Genomic DNA, 16,273 nt, shown 5'->3' with positions numbered 1-16,273 from the left:
GAAGGCATTCTCAGAAGTTAGCCAAAGCTAGTGCCTGTGCAAGTGCTGAATGGTCTGAGCCGTTAGGGAGAGCTATGGTTCAACTCATGCAGTTCCTAGGCTTTAACTCCTTTGGAACCAGACAGGCCCTAAGAAACTGACAAAGGACAGCAAATATCTAACATGGAGGAGAGGAGAAAATAGCACTCCTGTAGACTGAGGCCCACAGCTTCCTGTCAGCCTAGGTCTCATACACATACACAGCCGCCGTATCTCATGGACAGCTCTCCGGATTGAAGAAAGAAAGAAACGGCGAGCTTCAGAAAGCTTGGCACATGCCTCGGTCTCCCCCTCTCTGCTAGCGGTTTGCTGCTGGGGACGTCCTGGGCGGACCTGGGCATTAATGCAGAATTAATTAGCCCAACTTCCCCAGTGCCAATCTCCCCATCCGTCTGTCTGTCCGCCCCACTGGGATAAAGCAGTTAGTCCCCCACCACATCCAGGTGCCCGACTCTATACACATGCCAGACCACTGCTCACTATGCCACGCTAACGCTACGTAGCCTAGCCCCCGCCGCTAAAACATGGCATTGTCTAGTTAAAAAAGGTTCGGTCCAAAATACGAGATTTAGAAATGAACTAATCTCTTTTATGTTTTGCCTATTGAAAAGGGTATTAAGATTTCAAATATTGTGGCATTGCCCATTCTGAAACCACTCTCAAATGCTTTGAGAGAGAGTGTGTTTTTAGTCATCAAATGAAGGACAAAGAAATAGACAAAGGCGGAGGGATAGAAGATCCTTAAAACGGTCAAGACGACAAAGAGAGCCACCACAATTGTTTTTGTTTGCTTTGTGATCGTTCATGCCTCAAAATCCTCAACTTAAACCAGACAATATGTTCCAAATCTGTACATTAGTAAGGATTTCGGGAGAGCTCAGCGTTGACAATGCACTTTAAAACGGATTACCTGAATTTGCTGTGCAATCAGGTTTATGAGATATTTGCCCACGGAGGGGGGACGCTGTTTGACAGAAATCTTACAACGTTTCTCCATCTGAGAACCTTATCTGCTTTGTTTCATCCAATAAAACGCCAGCGAAAATGGTTCAAAGTAAGGTCATATCCAGTGATATTAAAAAGACAGTACATTGTATCAGATCATCTGATCCCGGCCTGGGCTACTCCTTTGGCACAGTGGACCATGCCAGCTGTGGGATGTTTCTAGTAGGGCATCTGCATAGCAGCCACATTATTACTCGCCGATATCAAATGCTATGACAATGAAGCATTTTTATGAATGGGCCCCAACATCAATTACAATGAATGGTACAGTGTGTGCTTGTGTGTATGCGTTTCTGTACCGCTGTACTTGTGAGAGCGTGGTGACAAAGTCATTGTTGTAGTCATAGCTATGGCAGTCGTGTGGTTACAGGGATTTAGGTGGGGGGGGGGGGGGGGGGGGGGGGGGACCGCGGTGAGTGGGTGGGTGGGTGGTGGTGGACCTAACCCACCATGTGTACTGCAGTAACCACAAGAAAAGGCTGTGGTTTATCCCACAACCACCTTAAATAGCTCAAAATGATTGTCATTCCTCAGCCTCTGGAAGGGAAATGAAATGTAAAACGGCTGTAACATGACAAGCCAAAAGTCAGCTGGTAGATATTGACAGATTTTGTTACTCTCAGAGAAAGCCCCCCCCGGGCAACACAGCAAACCGCCATCTTTGTGTGAGCACCGATACAAAGGAACGGCTGGTGTCTTTTACCTTTCTCTGCACCTTGGTTTACAGCAGGCTGTGAATCTAAACGGGCAGCAAACTAGTCTGGTGTGCTGTGTAAGGTCAAGTCCTTTCAAAATCCCTATTCACACAACCTGTAGACTAGGGTAGCGCAAAACCTCCATGGACACTTGGAGTTCCAGGCCAGTAAAACAAATGGGTTTACTCTTTACTTTTGAGCAGAACCTAAAAGTAACAGTGCCTCAAGGATGCATCGTCAAAGCTAACTAGTTTAGAGAGACGCAGCGCAAATCTCTTTAAGAGCTTAGTGGGAAATAGGTCAGACGTCCTTACAGACATTCGACACACAAAAACAATTTGTTCATCTCTACCACCGGGGTCATAGAAGGCAAAGCGGCAATAAAAAATATCAGAGGCGCTGGACATATTCACATAGGTCCACTCAGTGGCATGTTATCTCTTCCAGCCAGTGATATCCTTCAATTGTGTTGCGCACAGCGAAAACAGAGAAGGTGAGATGAAAATGGGGTTTAATAAGCATGGCCGAGTTTATTTTCTATTTGAACCACATTCCTCTCCGCCAATCTACGGGCTGCTTTCTTTACTGCCACATTGCTAGCGATATTACCGCCGGCATTTAGGCTAACCAGTTGCTGTAGCCATAAAAGGACTCGACTCCAAACAAAAAAAAGTTCCAGTACTATAGACGAATACTCTGCATTGCGTCACTGACGCCTGGATTTCCATGTCTTGTCACTTTTCTGACATCACAACCCAACCATCGATGTCTTTCTCCTTTTTCCCCCCTGCTTTCCTAGCCAGGGTCTTCCCTGCCAGTAAGTAGGTGTTGCCAGGTTAGCCGACCCCGAGGAGATAAAGATCACCCAAACCATCCACAGTAAGGCCTTCACTGTCCCTCACCCTCACTAGAGAAAACACATTCTGTTTGCATCAAAGGCCCAGAGTCTTATCAAGAGTTTCTATCCTATTTACATTATCAGACAGTTGTCCACCAGACAGGTTTCCAATACCCTTCAGTCTACTTAAACTTGTCCAGAAGTGGCATGAAGTCGTGGTTAGCAGACTTTATATAGCATTCAGTCTGACCACATATAACGTTAAGTGGAAGCAAAGACATTAAAAAGTCTGCAAGCTAGCCAAGAGACAACTATTGATTTTCAATTATTTTGGGACTACTAGTCTCACTCAACACTTGTCTTTCATCCAGTTTTGTACATTTTCTGTTCCAAAAATACCATAGCATATCATTTTTACGACATTAACCACCAATGAAATGGTTAATTACCCAACAACTTCCAAACTATTATGGCCTATGCCTTAAATAGCTACTAAACCAACCTATACTCCAGGGCTATCCAAACCTGTTCTTGGAGAGCTACCGTCCGGGAGGTTTTCACTCCAACCTTAATCTACCACACCTGATTCTAATAATTAGCTGGTTGATAAGCTGAACCAGGTAAGTTACGACTGGGGTTGGAGTGAAAACCTACAGGAGGGTATCTCTCCAGGCACAGGGTTTGGAGAACCCTGCTATTTGGCTTGCAGAATTACTGCTACTGTTTAGTTTCCATTCAAAAAAATGGCCTGAAACAGTTTCTTCAGTCTATGCCGAAAAGGTCGTTGGCTAATTTTAACCGACTGGCCAAGCTGTCCCAAACAAAGTAAAAGTGGGCTGCTTTAACAAGAGGTCACGGATTCCTCCAAAGCCAGAGCAATCCATCCGCTTGACTGGCTGCTAACGAGGGGGGTCAAACGCCTAGAAGATAGGGTCAAAACTCTAACATCTTAAGCCATGACCTCTCTCACGTGTTGAGTGCTCCTGTGATAGTGACACCCGTTGCCGGGGTGAGAGCGAGCCCTAAATTAGCCCTGGCCACGCTGCCTGCTCTGGAGTCAAAAGGGGGGCCCGCCCTCTGACACCACATTGTTCCTAAAGATGACAAACGATGCTAGCTTGTGACTGTTGAACAACGCTGGGAAAGCCCTGGTTAAAGACTGATATGCCAGCCCCCCCCCCCCCACACACACACACACACACACACACACACACACACACTCACAACTAAGTAGGGTTAGGCATGTGGCACTACATCATAAAACTCTCCTAAGAATTTAACAGATTGCAAAATAATTCACCAACAAGTAAGCCTAAAGATAGATAATTAAAGGCAAATTAAATTGTAAACTTTGCAAGTACATACAGTCGGCAAGAAGTTTCACAAGAGTTGTTTTTGAGAATTGTGACACCCAGATAATAAAAGTGCTCTACTATGTTTGCTGTTAAATAGGTTGGTGGCAGGATAGTGTTAGCACGGGGGGACAAGTCTCTTCTACCACCCCTTGCCCTTGCAGCAGTGGGGGATACATTTAATTACGGACTTCAGCTGTCCTCAAAAACCTCAACTTCGGCATCCGTGCATGAGGTCAGCCTCTCTTCAGATGGCTTTTAATCAACGACGCTTTAGAAATGCTCCACTGCTTTAAATGAGACCGAGGAAGAAACCCGATCCTGTGGGACGAGGAGACGAAGGAGCAAGCGAGCACACTGCGGACTTAACTCCACTATAGGCAGACCTCCATGCTCTGTGGGCACTCTGTCTCTTTCTTCTCCCTCTTGTTCACTCGCTGACACCTCATTCACAATCAAGCCCGGTGAAGAAAAAAAAATCTAACTTCAGCTATAAGAATGCTGGCGGGAGCAAAGCGCCCATGAATAGGCTTACAAAACATCAAAACTCAGGATTTGGCAGCGGGGGGGATAACATTTTAGCCACAATGGGCATCAGCAACTTTTATTTGAGACTAGCATATAGTAAGTATACTGTCCCCAAAACATTGAAATGAGGGTCAGTGTCTCGTCTAAAAATAGTTTCCTTTTTTATGTACTTAGCATATTGCTAATCAGGGATTTATTTCTGTCCAATTATAACATCGTTGACTAAGCTGGTTGTGGAATTCATAATGAGGCCCATCATGCCTTATTTTGACAAAAACCCTCTAAAGGCTGGTACTTTTGTGACTGGCCTAAGTTAAAATGAGCTCCCATTCCAGCCAGACTAAATCGTAGTACTGCACAGCTCTCAATGTAACCAACCCTATAGGCTCATTTTAATCACACACGTTTTTATTCAGATTGGCCAAAATCACTACATAACCTTCCTCAACATTTTGAACTGAGATTGCAGTACTGTTAACGTAAAAATCTACAACAACAAAAAACGTACGAAAAGCTTTGAAAACAGTCTACAAAATATGTCGCTATAAGAATGTCAATGTGGGCACATATCATGCCTAGCTCACTTAGGCTTCAGCAAAACCATTTGTTGTACAGAGGAAATGATTGTAATTAAGGTGCTCGGTTTGCCTGGTGAAACAGAGCTCTCTCCAAACCGTGATAGCTGGTGTTTGTGTTGCTGCCAGTGGAGGAACGAGCCCCTGCTGCCTCTTGCCAATTAACAATTTCTATATTGGTTATTTGCACTGGACTTCACTCTCAGGGTGAGTTTTCATCGAACAAGCACTACTAATATCATGGTGAAAACGTACACAACATTTTCCAAACTGTGGAAAGGCATCAAGAATATTTTGTTAAATTGCAAAATTAGTTTTTCTAGATTAGGATTCAGCTCAAGGGGAAAAAACATAAAACCATGTCAAATTCATTAGTTAATTAATTATTATGTATTTTCCACGGTTTAATCAACGCTTTCAAATACATTAATTATTTACAGGAGAGAAATAAAATATAGAGCCCTAAATTTGATATCATATGGAGGTTTTTATATTTACCAAATAGTTAATTTTCTTGTGTATTTATAAGACTGCTTCCGAATTTCTAAGAGGTTCAGAAGCTCAAAAAACTAAAAAAATTGCTCCATGCCAAGTTTTTCATTCAACTGCCAAACACCTATATGAATATACTACTACACTGTTGTGCACAGAAAACAGGAAAATAATTCAAGTGATATCTCACCCCAACAGCAGCCCGTGTTGAATTAGTCTGAAATAGAAAACGTGCTGAGCAATCGTGATGGAGATAATTGTTTTTTTAGGCAACTGACTCTGTCGTCTCGCAGTGCGAGCTTCCCCAAAATCTGGCCCATCTTAAAACAGCGAAGGGACGGGCCAGTGAGAGAAATTTGGCAGAGTTGTCCCGGTTTTCCCAGACTACTGCTTTATTGACCACTGATGAAATTATGGGTGTCTGCTACAGATAACATTTGTGTCTGCATACAGAGACGGGAAGGTGCTGTGCGGTGGAGTGTTGCGTTTACTGGGGGCAAGTCCTAAAAAAAAAGAAATTGAACTTTATTTTGGTTGGGTGATTACTTGGTGAGTGGCCTGTGATTGTTCGTTGAAAGAGTGATTCTTGATGCCAACTACAGTACGAGTCAAAAGTTTGGACACACCTACCCATTGCTGGGTTTTTCTTTATTTGTACTATTTTCTACATGGTAGAATAATATCGAAGACATCAAAATTATGAAACAACATATGGAATCATGTAGTAACCAAAAAAGTGTTATACAAATTAAAATATATTTTATATTTGAGATTCTTCAAAGTAGCCACCCTTTGCCTTGATGACAGCTTTGCACACTCTTGGCATTCTCTCAACCAGCTTCATGAGGTAGTCACTTGGAATGCATTTCAAGCGCTATGATGAAACTGACTCTCCCGAGGACCGCCACAGGAATGGAAGACCCAGAGTTACCTTCTGCTACAGAGGATAACGTCATTCGAGTTATCAGATTCAAAAATTGCAGCCCAAATAAATGCTTCAGAGTTCAAGTAACAGACACATCTCAACATCAACTGTTCAGAGGAAACTACTTGAATCAGGCCTTTATCATCGAATTGCTGCAAAGAAACCATTACTAAAGGACACCAATGAGAAGAAGAGATTTGCTTGGGCCAAGAAACACGAGCAATGGACATTAGACCGGTGGAAATCTGTCCTTTGGTCTGATGAGTCCAAATTTTAGATTTTTGGTTCCAACCGCTGTGTCTTTCTGAGATGCAGAGTAAGTGAACGGATGATTTCTGCATGTGCGTTTCCCACTGTGAAGCATGGAGGAGGAGGTGTGATGGTGCTTTGCTGGTGACACGGTCTGTGATATATTTCGAATTCAAGGCAAACTTAACCAGCATGGCAACCGCAGCTTTCTGCAGCAATACGCCATCACATCTGGTTTGCACTTAGTGGGACTATAATTTGTTTTTCAACAGGACAATGACCCAACACATCTCCAGGCTGTGTAAGGGCTATTTAACCACAAATGAGATTGATGGAGTGTTGCGTCAGATGGCCTGGCCTCCACAATCACCCGATCTCAACCCAATTGTGATGGTTGGGGATGAGTTGGACCACAGAGTGAAGGAAATGCAGCCAACAAGTGCTCTGCATATGTGGGAACTCCTTCAAGACTGTTGGAAAAGCATTCCAGGTGAAGCTGGTTGAGAGAATGCAAAGAGTGTGCGAAGCTGTCATCAAGGCAAAGGGTGGCTACTTTGAAGAATCTAAAATATAAAACATATTTTGATTTGTTTAACACTTTTTTGGTTACTACATGATTCCATATGTGTTATTTCATTGTTTTAATGTCTTCACTTATGTTCTACAATGTAGAAAATAGTAAAAAATAAAGAGAAACCCTTGAATGAGTAGGTGTGTCCAAACTTTTGACTGGTACTGTATGTACAGTACATTGGCATGCGCTCAGTGACAAGATTGACTCGACCCTCGAAACCCATCCGAGTGTTTTTGTCTTCGATTCACTGGACAACATAATCCCACATTCTATGTCCTATCACTAAGCAGAACGAGGTCAACATTCATGTAACTCCAATTTCAAACAAACGTTGACGTTTTTATAGAGAGTTGAGATACAAAAAGAGGGACTTTACCTGCGTGCACAAAGTAGGCCAAGTAGAGGTCGAGCTCCTTCACAGAAACTCCAATGTGATGAGGCTGCACACACAGCCCTGGGTTCGAGCACTGTGGGGACTTTACCAGCCTTTCGCCATCAGTACTTTCGAGGGGAATACCTTTGAATAAAATCACCATGACCAGGTCCAACCTCCAGACTTTGTCTGCTTGACGCAGGCAGTCGATCCTCCTCATCTTACCCTTCTGGTCGGGGTTGGACAGCACGCAGCACGGGGGCTTCTTCCCGGTGACGGTGAGCACAAAATCCTCCCGGAACTCGGGCCGGATGTCCTTGCGGAGCTTGGCCAGAAGGCGCGATGCCCACTTCTGCTTGACCTCGGGCTTCTCGCTGAGCAGCTCGTCCTTCACCGCGCGCTCCTCTTCCTTAGACATGCGCTTCTCATGCTTCTTGAAGTACTTTCTCTTGCGGGCCTGCAAGTTGAACCATGTGTAGGCAAACGCTCGCACGTGGGGCAGCAGTGCTTCGATGAAAGGATGGAATTCATCCTGTGGTAGAGAGGAACACAGGGGGGGGGGGGGGGGGGGGGGATGATTAATGATTTGGTGGCAACACATTCATAGTACAACACTTTTTGTGGAAACAAAGTACAGAATCTATTAAATAAAAAGACCAAAAGCGGTCATTACAATTAATCTTATGAAATCAGATGTGCCTTCAGTAAACACTAATCGACTCATTTGAAATACTCGGCAATCAAGGAATTGCACAGAATAACATACAGTACGACTATTAGATAAAATATAATTCCAGGCGGGACTTTTCAGAGAACAAACATTGTCCATTTCAGAATAATATGCACTGTCTGACACATTTATATTTATGAGTATTTATGTCATTTTTATTTGCAGCACTTGGGCCCGTGCCATTAGCATTAGCAGAGCGGGCTAATGGAGGAGTTTCTCTAGGCCGTACGGAGGGAGCAGTGTGAAATAAGGCCTGTCTAGGCCGTGTCTTGGCTCTTTGGCAAGAATGTGGGTCTGTGGGGGTCTGCCAGAGAGGACAGAGAAAAAGCAACAGCCGAGCGGGAAAGCTGAAAGTCTATTTATAACGGTTCGCCATGCAAACATATATATACTTGCGCACATACACACAAAGAGACACACACAGGCATGCAATATGTACAGGCACAAACATTTCACTCTGAAACGGTTCAAAGACTGGTATATTGTGTGGGTTTTTACCAGGGACAGCTCCCTGTACAGCTATTACAGCAAGAATGTGGATAGATGGCATGTTGTGGATCAGTCCCAATTTTGGTTGGTTACACCTGCTACTAGCAGTCACACACTGGGGCTTTCGCTGAGAATCTGCTCCCTCTCATAATCTGGCCTAAAACAGGCAGTGGAAATGTTACAGCACGACATTACAGCTAAACGAAGCAACACAACGCAACGAGGCAAACAACCTCAGAACAACTCTTTCATATTTAAACTAGTCTCGCATCTGAAAACTCACAAGAATACTTTTGAAGGACAAAGACATTTCCATGGATTAATGACTACTACCATTAAATCTATTGAACCGACGATCATAGTTACTGTTAGTCTGTTCCCATTTGACGGACATTTTAAACAATTACAGTATTTTAAAAAAAGAAAAAGAACAGAGTTACCAAAGAGATGAAAGGTGCCTACTCCTTTAAAATAACTGGTTCTAAATAAATCAGGAATATGTACTAAAAGGAGTTTATAACCGAATGAGATAATAAAATCTTTGCCTTTATATAAAACAAATACCTCAGGGCATACGGATACAACATTTGAACTAAAACTAGTAAGTGTGCCAAATCCAAATACTCAGCTTCAATTTTGTACAAGTATGCCACGCTAGATCATGCTATAAAACGGTATGCTACATGAAGCACCAGAGCAGATATGCAGCTCTTCTAGGTCGAGTGTTTACATGCATATATACAGTGAGTAGAGTACATAGCTTGTCTGGACTGTGTCCTACAGAGGGCAAGCTAGGCTAGGCACAGAACTAACAGTTATATTTTAAAAAGCACCAATCAAATCCAATCAAATTAAATAAACAATGACAAACCACCACTCCAATTTGCAATTTACAACAGGGACGTATTTTCATTTCCCAAACACTCTCAGTAGAGGTTGGCAGTGATGTAGTGAGTGGTCGGAGTACAAGGAGACATGCTTCTGATATGAGGCCCGTTTGGAAACCCAGGGTGGGTCTTGGCTTCACCTCAGGCCATCTTACCACCCCGGCCACGCAAAATGTACTCAACTATTCAAAGATAAAAGAACTTTGAACAAATCTTGACACGTGCGGAAACCTCTGACTGGGTCGGCATGTGGTCACTAATACATGTTCTAACACAAGTTCGCGAGCACAAACGCAAGAATAATCATCAAGAATACAGCTGAATTCAAATATAATACCACCATATACAATGACGCCACACTATTCCTCGAATTTCAAAAATACTTTCACGCCCTTGCCTCATAGGCATGAAAATTGTATTGTTTGAGCTTGGGTAAAATCCAGTAAATGGCTTCTCCAACTGCCTTCAGCGACACTCGGAGTAACTTCAGCCAATGTGCTATGAAATATCACTCCTCAATGGCTGATATTATGCATTGTTATTTGTGGTTTCTGTATATAATATAGTTCTCCCCTGTCTCCGGGCCATTTGAACAATACCTGCATAGTCTATATTTGTTTTTTTGCTTCTTCACAACATTAATGACACACACACACACACAAAACGTACACGTGACACAACTATTTTATGTAGGCCACATTTCAATATATATCATCCACTGCAATTCCATTAACAAAACCCTAGAAAATAGTATATTCACTACTAGAAGCGTGTCAGGAGAATTGTTAAGTACGAAACCTCCAGCTGTGAAGTTTTTTTTCTTTCTGTACACCTTGGTGACAAATCTAATGTTTGCAAAGAACAGGCCTGTAGCAACAACTCATGAATAACTGTAATTTAGAAAAGCAATGTTGGTAATCTCCTCCTATTGACACCCACGCTACCCACACCACAACACAGAGGCAATTATGACAGTGTGTCGCCGAGCTTACTCTCGCCTCTTCCTGCCCACAACAGTAAATGTACTTAAACAGAGCGGACGCCTCACCATTGTTAATCAAATTGGAGCAATTACACAAAGGCAAATCTTCCTGCTTTTACAAAGTTGCGGCGGACTCAAACAGCCTCACGTAGGCCGTAAGGGGCATGTATACTTGTAAGTGTTTCCCCAAACCCATGCAATGTACACAACTGTTTCTATCCCTGCATCTCCTCCACGACTACACAAAACGGTACCATGGGCCTCAAAGACAGGATGCAAAGGCAAATTCTGGGAATTATCAATATTTTTTCTATAAATGAATGAATGCAAATGTTACATTTTCAATTCCAGGTTAAATATTCTATCCTTTGCAGTGAACAAAACATATGGAAGTTATTTAGGCTTGCCTGTCTTGTACAGGATCCCCCTCCTCCCCCCCAAAAAAGCCAAATATAATTGAATCAATCGAAAGCCTTTGATTATGGAGTGATCCTGACTTAAAAGATTTTAGACTTGATGAAACACTTTTTCCCCTAACTGAATGGATAAGAGGATAACACACACACACACACACAAAGTATCTTTGTATATCATTCAACTCTGAATACTTATACTTAATTAGCCAATTAGTGCAGATTCTGCTTTATACAGTTGAGATGAATTGTATTGCATGTGAATTCAGTCTCATTTTAAGAAATTAAAAAACGTATCCAGGCAAAATTTGTATGAATTCATATTTTACATACTCAAGCGAGCCATTTCTGTAAATGTCCCTTCTCAAATTTGTGTCCAACTAATATCAGGTTTCAGTTCTCCTTTAGGCCCATTTCGGTCTTGCCTCAAAAGATGCACTGTACATTCTTATCACATAATTATAGATAAATATTCAGGACTATTAGTTTTTCTTGGCACTAGAGGTATTGGAGCAGTATTGGTTTCCATTGTAAAGGCTGACAAGTCCAGGACGAGAACCCATCATTGATATCAAGTCAGGTGTTTGTCATTTACATACATTTACAACCAATAACGTGGTCATAGTGACAAAATGTTTGGGGGGGGGGGAAGTATATCCCAAAAATAAAAATAAAAATATATGAGAACATGAAATCAACTTAGGGAAAAATCATAATCGTATTTTAAGATAATTTCAAACTTAAATTATGTTGATAGTTAAATATAACTGACATGAGACGAGGCCAATATGCCTGTTGGTGGTCAATGATAAATCAATTTCAAAAACAAATACATCTTGTCAAATCTTAAACAAACCCAAAACTGTATCATGATACATTTGATACATTATTTTTGTTTTATTTATTTTTACACATTTTAGGTAAGCCGATAATGGTTTTAAACACCAACCACATGGATATGCAACTGACCATTTAGCAAGCTATTCAACCTATGTAACGTTCCCACCTCGACCACCTTTTGGTTAGGCCTACAAACCACCATATTTCGGGTAATCAAACTCGAACAAGAATCAGTTCAAGAAAACGCAACTATCTTCGGGAACAGAAAGTTGTTAGTACGTCTAAAAGATCATCTTAGTTATTGAGCATGCTACATAGTGTCAGTCATAGCCGTAGTGCGCAAATAAATAAATAAAAAATAAATAAAAAAACATTATCCAGCTAATAGAACAGTAGCCTTGAAATGTGTAATGTCCTAACTTGTGCTTTCCCAGTGCACATTGATCATGACAAAGTCCAATGCCCGAGAGTGGCGGCGACTCGATTCAGTGGAAGAGTTGTAAAGAAACACAGCAACATTTTAAATTCATAAAAGTTACTGCTGCCAAAGAGCAAGCTAAAATCGAACGCTTACAACACTGATTCTAAGTTTGAAACTTTGGGGATACAAGTTAGACCCAGCAAAATGCTACCTTTTAAATATCGCGTTTTAGCAGTAATCAATACAAAGTGACAATTGCATGCATGTTAATGACTCCAAGTGCAGAGACCTATAGGACGCCGTCCAGGGGAGCATTGGAAAATGATGTTGCCACCTTTTGTAAAAAAACAACATTGTGTGCATTCATTCATATCAAATATGTGGGAAGATGATAGCGTGCACATGTAACTTATAGTAAAGGCCATCTTCATTTTAGGACTGGAACTCAAAAAGAAGTCCACGTGAAAGCGCGCTCGACATCGATATAGGTCTAATATGAACTAAAATAGACATGCATATATATGTGTACATATGTTGGAGATAGGCGCCATCCGCCATGTGTTACTTAGTTCAGATGGCTCTGACAAACCAGGAATGCTACTGCACACAAAGTTACTCGTCTTGAGCAACGTCAGTCCATTTCGCCCTGTCCCTGAGGAAGAAAGCATAAATGCCACAAAAATGGTTAAACACAGACGAAAGGCTCACTTACCTGTGTTAGGCATAGCGGAGAATACATATCTGTTGTATCTAATCTTGGATGTGGAGGGTGTATGTATGTGTGTGTGTTTGGGTTACACGAACGGGTCTGCGTGTTTATGTGTGTGATGGTGTGTGAGTGAGTGTGTGTGTATGTGTGAATTATGTGTGGGTGTGTGTCCGTGTTTGCCCGTGTATGCGTGATGGCTGTGTCCGTGATGGCTGTGTCCGTGTTTTGAAAAGAAAAAAAAGGAGAGACAGAAGGGAGAGAGAGGGAAAAAATAAAGCCTGCTTCTTGCTTTCACATTTCCAACTCTGCGAACTGCAACCAACGCTTCACCACCCCATAGAGCTGAACTTTAACCCCGCCTCGAGTTACACTGCTTCCACTTTCCGCACTCATCTATTGTACAGTGCAGTAAAAGCCGTAGAGCAGTCCCTTCGTTGGATAACTCAAAACTTTCACCAGAGGCATATTCAACAATAAAAGAAAAAGTCCAAAGGCAGACTAGCTGCAGCGGAGAGGTTAAAAATCACGGGAAATAGGAAGAAAATAAGTCATCTTCGGACAGTGCTAATCTTGTTCTCATATTAATACCATTACAAAAAAAATGCTGATTGTCATACGTTCGTTCTTCTGAACTCGATATGAGTTCTCCCATTCACTCCGGTTTCTCGAAGAGACAAAACAAAGCTCGCAACAACCGAAAGCATTGAAGGCATGTGGTGCGGCTGGCTTCACGGTGGAGCGAACTCCGAAATGAGTCTGTCGGATTTACGAACAAGGAGGGTGCGGTAGTTAATGAAGGTGCTAATATCCCTGAACACCCAAACAATTGCTTGTTGCTGAAGCCCGACAGCTGGTTTCCGTTTAGAAAATGATCTCTAACAGCAGACGATAAAGTGAATCCGTGTTGCGTCTGTTCTGTCTACGGCGACAGGAGCACAACCGCCTGCACCGAGTTCCATACAGATACATACAGTTCACTTTTGTCCACAGTGCCTGAAGGACAAACTCTTGTACTCCCCTCTCAGCATAGCTCCCAAAGTATACACGGTTTATGGGAAGTAATGAGACCAACATAAATACAATGAACATGTAGGACAGAAATATATGATATATATATATGATATATACATATATATTTAAATGTTCAAATTATAGGCTGCCTTATCCTGTCTACTTGAGCCCATTAGCCCCGGAATGAAATGGCTTTTCAAACAACGCAAACCTATCAATTTCAATCAAGAGCAGGACTCGTGCAAAACTGCCACACCACCACTGCTAAATAAATGTTCCTATATGATGTTTAACGCAAATTAGACCGTGTATGGCCGTGAAGAGTGGGCTCAAGAGATCACCACACACTATATAAGGGATATACCGCCCCTTTTGAACAAATGCTTAACTTTCAAATTCGTCGGACAAAGTAACAGGCTTTTCGGTATTCCATATTATTTTTCGACCCCTATCCATATTTACAACAAGTTATAATTATACTTATTTGTATTATTGTTCATTGTTATTATTAAGCTATTACTAGGCTTTTAGCCTATTGGTATTGGCCTATTATTATTGCGGATGATAATTGACATACATTACATGCAAATCAATGCATGACCTATCTATCTGTTCATGGCATACTAGCCAATTTATGTCAATTTGCACAACACATTTCCTATGAGGGGTGGAACAACGAGAGCAGAATCTAACAATTCAATGAAGTGCATTAAACTTTACATAACCCAAAACCAAGTATCTCCCCTGATAATTATATAATATAAACGAGCGAGGGCCATTCGAGAGACAAGATTACCAATCATTTTCCTAACTCACATGTCATTATGTAAGCATGGTCACGGTGCCCTCCTAACACCGACAGGCCTATTATCCAAAACCAAAGCATCGTGCAACTCCAGAATTTACGCACGCTCTACCGATCACTGCATACTTGAAACTTAATGCATTGAGTTTCAATCATTACGTCTAGACAAAGAATGAATTCTAATGAAATATCACGTGGACAAAACCTCGCCAAAAAAGCCTCAAACAAACGGTATACTTGGCAATAGTGAAAACTACATGCGTAAAGCATGCGTAATAACTTTGGTATAGCGCCTATATCAAAAGACTGAGCAACATTTTACAATATGTAATACTCCTAAATTAGGCTAATATTGTTGTATAGCCTATACATACCAAACGCCCAAGGTTAGCATTGGTAGCCTTTTGGGTGCTTCACCTGCCCTTACAGACAAGTAATGGTTAATATTAATCGAAATAATGGCAATAAAGAAACACCCATTTAGTGGTTTAAACAAAAGTAACACCAATACACTTAAACACATTTAAACAGGACTTGCCTATAGCATAATTAGCCTACAATACGCCTGGAGGCGTTCAACATTGGTGTGACTTAGTATTTTGACGGATTTCTGTTCAAATATCAGATTGGCCCGACATGAGTCACCCACACACTCTTGGTCCACTGATTCTGTATGGGCTGCTCGAATTTGTTTTCAGTGAACAACTTCTGGCCAGAGGTAGAAGTCAGTTGTGCGCCCTCTAGGAAATGGCCAGGGAAGCGACCACAAGTGGAGTGTGTAGTTCTGCTACGTAGCTACATCTGACCACTATATACACACACACCTGCACCGAGACAGCGAGATTAGGCAACACCAGATGCATGCTTATTCACAGTCTAAAGTTTCATTGACATACCGTCAAGGCTAAAGGTGGATTTGCAACTGCTATTGCTACTAGGTTATTGTTGTTACAGCATAGCCTAATAATATAATATTGTAGCATAGGCTGCTTGAATTCCCGAAAGCACTCACAACGAATGGGATTTGACACAATCGTTAGCCTATACCCAACTGAAGTGATTATTCACTATGTGGACTATAGATCATGTGTTGCTCAACATTGTAAATAAAATGTTGCTCAAGTAATTAATTTGAATAATTGTATAGGAGCAAATAAATACAAGCCACACACCATTGCGCCACTCAATATGAGGGCGGAATAGGGAAAATGGTCTACCCATATAGTTCATGTGCTTGGCCGGACAATAAATTCAGGAGACGTACACTGTATTTTCTCATGTTGCAGCGCATAGAACCTCTATTGAGATTAGGGCAATAGGCTAACATGCTATCGCTATTTG

General features: G+C 41.8%; 1 protein-coding gene across 10 annotated transcripts in view; it reads right to left on the bottom strand.

The window, feature by feature from the left end:
* Nucleotides 1-16,273, bottom strand: part of LOC129811011 (nuclear factor 1 A-type) — a 179,981-nt gene that overhangs the window by 122,830 nt on the left and 40,878 nt on the right. For 8 of the 10 annotated variants that reach the window (XM_055862088.1, XM_055862089.1, XM_055862090.1 and 5 more), the window contains exon 2: nucleotides 7,649-8,177. In XM_055862088.1, the coding sequence (XP_055718063.1) occupies nucleotides 7,649-8,177 (529 nt within the window). Of the gene's footprint in view, nucleotides 1-7,648; nucleotides 8,178-13,119; nucleotides 14,431-16,273 lie in introns of those variants that run through there. The other 2 variants (XM_055862091.1, XM_055862098.1) reach the window with 2 other exon arrangements.

This window comes from Salvelinus fontinalis, chromosome 14, assembly GCF_029448725.1.
Source record: "Salvelinus fontinalis isolate EN_2023a chromosome 14, ASM2944872v1, whole genome shotgun sequence".
NCBI lineage: Eukaryota > Metazoa > Chordata > Actinopteri > Salmoniformes > Salmonidae > Salvelinus > Salvelinus fontinalis.
The sequence above is the reverse complement of the archived record's forward strand: the minus strand, read 5'-3'. Positions and strand labels throughout refer to the sequence as shown.